The sequence below is a fragment of the Sinocyclocheilus anshuiensis genome, unplaced genomic scaffold, assembly GCF_001515605.1.
Source record: "Sinocyclocheilus anshuiensis isolate Anshui unplaced genomic scaffold, SAMN03320099.WGS_v1.1 scaffold940, whole genome shotgun sequence".
NCBI classification, from domain to species: Eukaryota; Metazoa; Chordata; class Actinopteri; order Cypriniformes; family Cyprinidae; genus Sinocyclocheilus; species Sinocyclocheilus anshuiensis.
The window spans coordinates 604,264-613,555 of NW_015549620.1; the positions used below are offsets into that span (position 1 = coordinate 604,264).

Here is a 9,292-nt window from a genome sequence, read left to right on the forward strand (position 1 = left end):
ATCTGTGAGATCCATTTTGGTCACTGATTAGTGGTCAAATCACAGAAATAGTACAGTATATATGATATAGTGTGAGAATAAATGGACATTACACTGTAAATTAAAATAATTTAAATAAATTCATCAATCTAATGGAAGCTATTAACAGACCCTGACCATTCTTCTGAGATTTAAAAATAGAATTAAACCAATCAAACCGTAACTACCTTTGCTGTCCATCTGAGCTCCACGTATTTGTCTCTACTTCTTCAAAATACAATCCACCGCAATACTTGTCAAATGTGCTTGAAGTAAAAGTGTAAAACCTTTACAAAATTCAGAAAACTTTGATTTTTACCAAGCTGTCAGCACACTGAGATATCAAATTTCACTCAAAACATTACGAGCTGCTCTACAGTGAGGACAGCGAATGGATTAGGGATGAATATGAAAAGAACCTCTGTGGATAGAGAACTACGAAGTAAAATTAATGTCGTGAACGCTCACAGTTTCAGTGCAGACACAAAAGCAAACTCCTTTAAAAGGGGAGCATGATCAACTGTGTCCAACTCAGGTTCAGATAATTAGCTCCAAATTGTATCGTTTTCAAATGTACATTAATTTAACCTCATTGAGATCACATGATTGAGCACTGCTCTGGTCCTGGGACTCCTTGCGCTCCAGGAAGGTGCAGAGATTCTGGGTCAAAATTCAAGCCAGGAGGCTGAAAATACAAGAGATTGATTGATGATGTAAATATAGCATAACTGTTATTTAAAAAAGAAAGAAAGAAAGAAAGAAAGAAAATACTCACTGCCTCTCCAGCAAGCTCTTTTGGAGGTTGACCCAAGTCTTGCAGCTGAGGGGTAAGACATTATTTCCATGAACAAAAATATTAGTGCTGTTATTGAAAGGTTCTATTAAGTAATACTATGTTTTTTTTAAGTAAAAAGGGTACAAGAAAAAGGTCATTTAATTCATGCTTTTTTTTTTTTAATCATTACAAAAAAATCAGTAAGCAGAATAAAAAGGTGGCCCTAAATTATTTTTAAAAATTGCATGCTTTCTACCTTCTGCATGAGTTCCAGAATGTTTTCAAACGTGCTGTCTTTGTCTCCATCTTTCTCAAATTGGCTGCATATTTCTCCCATTATTTTGTACTGTTGCTCATATTGCATGAACTGGTCTGTGGGAAGGGATTGCTTGTTGCTCTCCAACCATCCAGGGTACTAAATGCAAATTGCATCATATTAGTCCTTTCCAAATATTAAATGGAATGTGTTGGAAGATTTTTTTTAAAAGAAATGTTTAATTAATGGCAGGCATATACCAGCTTCACTGGGACCAGAACAGTAGGACAGTGATTAAGACAGTCATACAGATGCTGTAAACAACTCACCTTCTCTGTTATCTCTTTAAGAGAAGGGTATAGCACTTCTTTAGATAAAAGGTTCTGCATGATGGACTGCATTATTGGGAGAATATTGCCATCATCTCCTCCCTCCCCATTTTCATTCAATCCCAGGTTCTCTAAGGTCTTTACCAGATCATCTCCAGCCAGCCCTGCACTCTGCATTTAAAATTATGAATGTTCATCACATTTCTTTACACATCTTCTGACATATATAACCATTTAAATGTTTGAGGTCGGAAAGATTTTTTTTAAAGAAATTAATTAAAACTTATTCAACAAGGATGCTTTAAATTAATAAAACCTGACAGTAAAGACAACAAATACATGCTGTTCTTTTGTACTTTTTGTTCATCAAACAATCCTGAAAAACAATCATGGTTTTCATATAAATATTAAGCAATATTGATAAGAATAAGAAATGTTTCTTGATCATCAAGTCATCACATTAGAATGATTTCTGAAGGATCATGTGACACTGATGTCTGGGTTAATGGCTGTTGAAAATGTAGCTTTGACATCATAGGAATAAATTACCATTTAAAACAATTAAAGAAAACTATTATTTTAAATTGTAATAATATTTCACAACATTACTGTTTTTACTGTACTTCTGATCAAATAAATGGAGCCTTTGTAAGCATAAGAGACTTCTTTCAAAACATTAAAAAAAAAATCTTACCAACCCCAAACTTTTGAATTGTAGTTTATCATTAAAACCACTATTTCTTTCAATTACATTCCAATAGGAGAAATTCCAAGTGGCATTACCTGCAGGTTGTCTGCATTTTTCGCCAAACCACTAAGGGTATCTTTAAGACAGGATGTGAACTCTTGTTGTGAAGCTACATCTGTGCCTAAATAAAAAAAAAATAATAAAAAAAATTGTCAAAACAATTGGAAAATAGGCAAATAACTAAACTTGCATATCTTCATCCAACATTTATAAAGTGCTCAATTTCAGATCACTCACCTACTTTACCTGCTGCCTCAGAGAGCTTATGAAAATGCTGTATTAGGTCAGGTTCTTCTTGCGCTAACTCAGTCATGGCTTTCTCCCACTCCTCACGTGCTTGATTGGCCATCTCACCATCAAAGAGAGACTCAAAGAACTTACTGTCCTCCAACAGAGGAGGCTGAGGATGAAAAGAACAGAAAACAAATACATTAACCAGCAGCAATGATGGAACCAACTCTGTAGAACTGCAAGAGTGCCTAGAAAATTATGGAAAGATAATACAATGTTATTCTGATCATTTTTTGGCTTGATTTCAAAATGAAAACGTGTTTATTACCTTCTCATCACTCGTCGTGCTTGCACCAGGGGCAGTGGGGGCCTCAGGGGCCACAGGAGGCACATTGGTCTTGTCAAAATCATCAAGAGCACCTGCAGATGAGGAAACACTTACACTGGAGTACCAAGGTATATATGTTTTGATGGCATGTAATGTGACTGATGCAAAACTAGCTAGTGGTCCAGTAAAAAACATAGCAGCTCCGATAATGAGCTCCGTTTAGTTACAAAACCTGGTTGGACATAACTGACAAATTTGTATGTGACTATACAAAAGACAGAGTGACGATCTCTAATGAATTAACAGATGCACATCTAATGTTTTCACGTTACAAAAACTTCAATCACTGTGACAAGCGCAAGCACCAGACCAATAGCATAGCAGCAACTGCACTGTGACAACCGCTTCCTAAACGCTAGTTCACTAAACAGTAACTTTATTTAAAGGGTAAAACATTTGCACATTATAACTGTGGATATTTTCATATTTAAGCCATCCTCAAACCTTACTGTCTAATAACTCGTCCAGTTCGCTGTCTGCGGCACCATGATGTTCTGATGCTGACGCCATCTTGCTTCTCAATGACAAGAAATGCAAATGTGTCGCAAAATAATGACGTCCAATAAAAACAGCTTTGATGTTTTTAGTTATTTATTTATTTGGCATTTATCAGATTGCAACATAAATGTAACATTGTATATTAAAAAATGCTACAAATATAACAATTGCGTTCGTTTTCAAAAATAATTTAAATTTCAATAATTGTTATATCATCATCATGGTTGGTGATTACCGGTTTTCTTTTTTTATGCGTTTTGAAGCGCCATTATTCTTAATTATTAATTAATGTGTCCTAAATCTATCTATCTATCTATCTATCTATCTATCATATACATATTTGAGTCTATTACCTTGCCCTTCATATGTGGTTTTAATGGTTTATTTGTTTGGTCCAGTGCCCCCTACTCGTTAGTTAATTCGGTCACTTCCGAAGTTGTGTATGGTTTAGATTTAAATCCGTAAAGTCCGCTTTCACATTAGTAGTGTTTTACCACTGTTGAAGTTGAACTGGACCGAGGAGAGACTGATAGAACTGATTATTTCGCGTTCACGCGAATCGATTAAGGCAGAACCATGTTGGCTTTAACGAGAAGAGGTTTCAGAATTTGTATTAAGATTGCTTCTCTACTTTTGTTGGTGAGCCTGTCATCATCATGCACTTCTTGTCGTTTGTCATTAGCTAAACAAGAGAGCACGCTAAAAGCACTCTAGCATACATTCAGGCAAGAGTAAGCAATGATAAAGGTAGATTTTAAATGAAGTGCTGAACTGTGCTCTCAGGACAAGTTGTTCTTCATATATGTCCCTGAGAAATATTAACAAAATAAACTGTGACAACTAGCCTGGGGTTTTCAGTAACAATGACATACATGACTGCTGACACACAAGGCACATGACAAGATGACATTTATGAAATACATGCACTGTTTTAGTTCCTCTGGTTTTTAACTCTTTCATTCTCCACTTTTTACAGCTGGCTGGAATTACAGGCCTAGGTGGTTCATTCTTGCTGCATAAATACCGAGTTTACGGTGTGTTCTTTAGCAGCTTTTATATAATTCTCCCTGCACTGCTGGCTGTTGTTGGAGGAGGAGTCATCCTCTTCATCAGTGGATGCATTGGCTGTGTGGTGTCCAACAATAAACCTTCATGTGGACACGGGTTGTAAGATGAAAAAAATCCTTTTTAAAAACAAATAATTTAATGGACTGTGGTGTTCATATTTGTATATTTCTTGTCTTTCAGTTTGTGTATCTTCTCATTATTGTGTGGTGCATTGTGGGTACTACTGCGGCATTGGCATATACTAATAAAGGGAAGGTAATAGGAATTTTATGTTATTTGGCTATATAAAAGTGAATTGTATTTCACTGAAATAGACTTGTGCCGGTATTCGGTAATGCGATATATCACGGTAATGAATATGCACGATATTGTTATCGTGGGCACTTCTAAATACCGTGAATAATTATATATTACAAATTATTCCGAATTTTGAATGCTTTTTAAGCATACTTTTCCCATCAACTGGTCAAAATGCACAACACCGCTGTATGCTGCGTGAAAGACGTGAAAGACGCGTGCGCACTGATGTAAATAAGCGCGGACGAGAAGCACATGGCGGAACATGTGAGAGACGCTCTGGATGAAAGCGCACTTCCACTCTCTGACAACAGATGGCGCTAAACTGCAGAAATAATAATAATAATAATAATTAATTTAAATGCAGCTTTTACCCCGGAAACCCTGTAAACGAAGCAGCTGCACTACTTTCTGATTCTGAATCGTGTTTAAATGATTTAAACAGCCATTCAGATTTGTGTATTTGCTATGATGTTCATCACAGCGCCAAATTTAATGATAGAACTTTTGTAATTAGAATTAAAACTTGATAACCATGTATGAATGCATATTAGTCATTTTAACTGAACTTCGGACTGGTGGTGGTGCTTTTTTGGTCATTCAGTGTTTCTGTACAAAAAATTAAAATTGGGGAAAAACTAACAAAAATACTGACTAGATAATAATGATACGAATTCTACTAATAAGAACAATATAAAACGCACCAAGGATTAATGAGCTACTGGATTCATGAATATTAATCAGGTTGTGTGCGTTCGCTCGAACTGATTTGCTGAAATCAAAACAGGGACGATAATAGGTGAGCGCCGTTTGCGCATTAGTTCCGCCCACTATCGGAGAAAGCGGTAGTTCTTAAAGGCTGAAGAATTCCGAAGGAACTCCGTTAATTTGACAGCAAAATACAACAAAGAATATCGTTTACATGTAGCACGCATAGGTAGCGCGTCAATTCTCTCCCTCTCTCGCTGCGTGTGTGTGAAACAAAGCGACGGTGAGTCGTGCGCCTTCACACTAGAGTTTACGGGACGTTAAATACAGGTGCGTTGCACATCCATTCAGATGAACTGAAAACCAGCACAGATCGCTTGGCGGAGAGTGAAACTCTGAAGCGCTCAGTCAGAGAGTGTTCGGCGAGTGAAAATATATCTGAGCTAAACTTATACTTAGCCTCCAACTCACACACTGGCGAATAAAATCTGAGAATTTATTAGCCAGTGGCTAATATTAGACATCATTTAGTCGCCCAGAGTAAGATTTAGTCGCATATGCGAGTGATTTACTCGCAATGTAGAGGGTTGTATTGCATTTAAATGTTCAGTTATTTTTGTTATAAGAAAAAAGTTATTAAACCTGTTATACTGTATTATGACAGCACTTTTTAAAAACTAAATTTCAATATCGTTATAATACCGTATACCGTGATAAAAAAAAAAACATTAGCAATTAATCGCAACATGAAAATTTGATACCGGCATATCCCTACACTGAAATGGTTTTGACATTAAACATCTTTTTTTTTTAGCTTGATGTAGACTTGGCTCCCCTTAAAGATGTGTTTCAGAAAGCCAAGATCCCGATACCAAAGCAGTGAATGCCCTTCAGCGTGAGGTATTTGCACAGAAATCTCCAGGATTTCTATGTGTTTTTTGGCTAAATCAGATTGTTTCACTTTTTTGTTACAGTTGCGGTGTTAAGAACTACACAGACTGGTTGGAAACACCCTGGTTTAATCATAGTGGGAAATACGAAGTTCCTCTGAGCTGCTGCAACAAAAACTTTCACTCCTGCAATGGGACTTTAGACTCACCCCAGCTGCTATATAATGAGGTACAGACTAATTACATTTGAGCTACCCTTTTCATGAGATACTACATTCATATTTTTCTGCTTCATTTTATAGTCAGCATGAAATGAAAATTCACCCTGTATATTTTTTAAATTCAGTTTATATATCTCACTGCGAATGATTCATTCATGTATGATTATTTTTTTTAGCTGATGAAAAATTTTGTAAAAATGTAATAATCTGTTACACTTGGATGAATGTCACAATATGTATGAAAAGACCTGTCATTGCTTCCAATTCATTGCGACATAAAAGGAGTATTATGGGTTAAATGCAAGTTTAGCTATATTTAATTAAATAACCACAGAAAAAAAAATATTGCACCTCACTGTGTAAAAACAAACAAACAAAATGTCTTGACAGTTGTGCAGATACTATAAAATCAATACATATAATCATATAATCAATACACATAATGGTTCCAGATGTCTGTCAGTAGATCTTAACCATGGAAACCTGGAATATTTCTTTAAAAAGGTTTCCACACTGGTAAATTAAGCTTAATTTGTTAATTAATTTAAATTAGGTTTGTATCTGAGTGTTTGGAGCAAGATTCCACATTGTTTTTTTTTTCTATTCTAGGGCTGTCAAATTAAACTTGAGGAGAATTTACTGCTTGCAGTGCACATCATCATTATAATATCTTTAGTGGTTCTCTTTTTACTGGTGAGCTCTGTGGTTTGAATTATAATTCATTTATGCCCTGATCTTTTACAAGATTTCTAATGTTATCTCTGACCTTTCTGTCTTCAGGTAATGTCTTGGATTATAGTGGCACAGCTAGTGAGGCATCAACCCCCACAAGAGTATCGAATCCTGGACCAAGAATAAAAACGCACTTATGGAATTAAATTCTTGTGATTTTTCGTCTGAATGCTTGCACATTATATATATATATATATATATATATATATATTATTGTTGATTACTTTGATGATATATCATTCAGTTCAAACTCGTACAAGCTAGTGTCTCTTCACAATACCTGTTCTTCTAGGAATATTTTATATGCACGCACAGCAGGGACGTTTTACTTTTACAAAATAAAACTGATACAATCGAATAAAATGCCTGATTTTATTATTAGTGACTTGATCTGAGGAATCTGAATGGATTCTGAAAGTGGGAGGGGTTAAAACGTCTGCTTCCTTTGCAGAGTTCCCTTGTGGTGTGTTTTTGTGTCACGAGAGCGCAGCGCCAAAAAGCCACGTTTTGCTAAGCTCCGCGTGCGTTTGTTCTACTGCAGAATTGGAGAGACGTTGAAGTTGGTAAGGCGCCAGATATACATTTAAACGTTTGATTTTGTTATATTGAACTTGTTTATTAGCAGTTAGTAACGTTTATAAGTTTATTCATTGTCTGAGGCCTGGCTTTAATAGGGTTAGGCCCCTTAGCGCAGCCTGCTCGAGTTTGAACTCGAGAGTTGCATGGGATTTACAGAGCCATCGCGAAAATATGGGGACGGTGTGTTGGGAACGAGGCCTCATGTGTGCTATTTTATTCTTCGACCTATTTTTGAATCGATGATTCTTTACCAGCATGCTGTGTAATGCCGCAAGGTTGTTGTTCTGTAGCTAAGATACGGAACCGTAACAATGGCGAGGTAATTTAGACAAGCATGACCGGAAGAGCGATGTCCTGCTGCGGGGTAGTTGTAAATTTCACGCCCCCACGACTAGGCAGAATTACAATGTCTTTTATTCATTTTCACTTTTATTCATTTTCACTTTTATTCATTTATTTTCCAACAGCCTACGAATGCCTGAATAGTGTAGTCAGTATTTATGGCAGTAGTATATTTTGATAAGGTTAATAAGCTCCACTGCCCTAATATATGTTGTATGAATGAATGAAATGTATGAAACGTGGGAATTTCTACGGAACTGTCCCCTGAACAGTTGTTCTTCGACCTCTGTGATATTAATTAGTTGTAACAAATTGTTGCACTAAATTTTTTTTTTTTTTTTACAAGTCAGTTTCCGTATGTCGGATTAGAGTTAATCGGCCATTTTGTGTTAAAATGTGTTTTTTAATCATTATTATTACTTGAGCAGGCGAAAATAGTTTCACATAATTAGGTAGATTTTTATGATATGCTGATTTCTGTTTAAGAATATAATTAACAGTGAACATTTTTTTAATTTTTGGGTGAACGGTCCTTTTATGAATAGTGCAGTTCAGGAAGGTTTGCTTTTAAACTCTTAAGTTAGTATTTACACTGTAGTATTTTAATTCTTGGTGTTTTCTTTTTCCATTTCTGAAAACAAAAATAAAGGTGTTTATTCTAAAATAAAATTGTTTACATTGTAAAGTAATGTAACAAGTACAGCATGTATATAATATAATCACAGAGATTTTGTTAAGGCAGGACAGACTCCAAGTGAGGTGCTAAAAATACACGCTGAAAATACACCACTCCTAATGGACGATGGTTGTTGTTCTTTTTTCCACAGGTTATATCAGAAGGTGGCTCATCTTATCTTTTTGCTCTTCATTTATTTTAGTTTATTTATTTTACTCTGAACCCCCAAACCTGCCTTTGCCTTCCCTACCACCCCTTCTTGTCAGCGTGTATTTTTATTACCTTATTTTGTTTTTGGTATCTTCAGAGTCGGGATCTGTGACGGCTCTTCATGGCAGTCAGAAGGGGACACGTTAGATACTTAAAAGTGAGTAGAATTTGCGTCCATCAGGGACTGAATGTGGAATGGTTTCAACCATTTATTTATCGTTATACTGAATCTGTAAGCTGGAGTTAGTAGTGCTTAGTAGAGCCCGACCGATATATCGTTTTGCCGATATTATCGGCCGATATGAGCCTGTTGCCGATATATCGGT

At 35.9% G+C, this 9,292-nt stretch overlaps 3 protein-coding genes across 5 annotated transcripts in view; 2 read left to right on the plus strand and 1 right to left on the minus strand.

Moving 5' to 3' along the window:
- pex19 (peroxisomal biogenesis factor 19) lies at positions 1-3,281 on the minus strand. Its single transcript, XM_016448358.1, has 8 exons — positions 3,195-3,281; positions 2,686-2,777; positions 2,364-2,526; positions 2,162-2,247; positions 1,379-1,549; positions 1,050-1,208; positions 794-838; positions 1-703 (listed from the first exon to the last, which is right to left on the minus strand). The coding sequence occupies exons 1-8, from the start codon at positions 3,253-3,255 to the stop codon at positions 617-619; spliced, it is 864 nt and encodes a 287-aa protein (XP_016303844.1). The 5' UTR covers positions 3,256-3,281; the 3' UTR covers positions 1-616.
- Positions 3,282-6,151: 2,870 nt separating this feature from the next.
- On the plus strand, positions 6,152-7,509 carry LOC107659368 (tetraspanin-3-like). The gene is made up of 4 exons (XM_016448278.1): positions 6,152-6,216; positions 6,291-6,435; positions 7,037-7,120; positions 7,208-7,509. Exons 1-4 carry the CDS (start codon positions 6,200-6,202, stop codon positions 7,283-7,285), a joined length of 324 nt encoding a protein of 107 aa, XP_016303764.1. The 5' UTR covers positions 6,152-6,199; the 3' UTR covers positions 7,286-7,509.
- A 115-nt stretch (positions 7,510-7,624) lies between these two features.
- LOC107659418 (ELAV-like protein 1) overlaps positions 7,625-9,292 on the plus strand; it is a 7,350-nt gene continuing 5,682 nt past the window's right edge. Inside the window, exons 1-3 of one of the 3 annotated variants that reach the window (XM_016448360.1) lie at positions 7,667-7,722; positions 8,908-8,920; positions 9,064-9,123. In XM_016448360.1, the coding sequence (XP_016303846.1) occupies positions 9,088-9,123 (36 nt within the window). In that variant the 5' untranslated portion in view covers positions 7,667-7,722; positions 8,908-8,920; positions 9,064-9,087. Of the gene's footprint in view, positions 7,723-8,907; positions 8,921-9,063; positions 9,124-9,292 lie in introns of all 3 variants that reach the window. The other 2 variants (XM_016448359.1, XM_016448361.1) reach the window with 2 other exon arrangements.

Coding starts and splice junctions, on each gene's coding strand:
- pex19 (XM_016448358.1), bottom strand. CDS start 3,255: ATGGCGTCAGCATCAGAACATCATGGTGCCGCAGACAGCGAACTGGAC. Junction 1,550..2,161: donor AAAATGCAGACAACCTGCAG/GTAATGCCACTT, acceptor TTTTAAATGCAG/AGTGCAGGGCTGGCTGGAGA. Junction 704..793: donor AAGAGCTTGCTGGAGAGGCA/GTGAGTATTTTC, acceptor TTGTATTTTCAG/CCTCCTGGCTTGAATTTTGA.
- LOC107659368 (XM_016448278.1), top strand. Junction 6,436..7,036: donor CCCAGCTGCTATATAATGAG/GTACAGACTAAT, acceptor TTTCTATTCTAG/GGCTGTCAAATTAAACTTGA. Junction 7,121..7,207: donor TAGTGGTTCTCTTTTTACTG/GTGAGCTCTGTG, acceptor TTCTGTCTTCAG/GTAATGTCTTGGATTATAGT.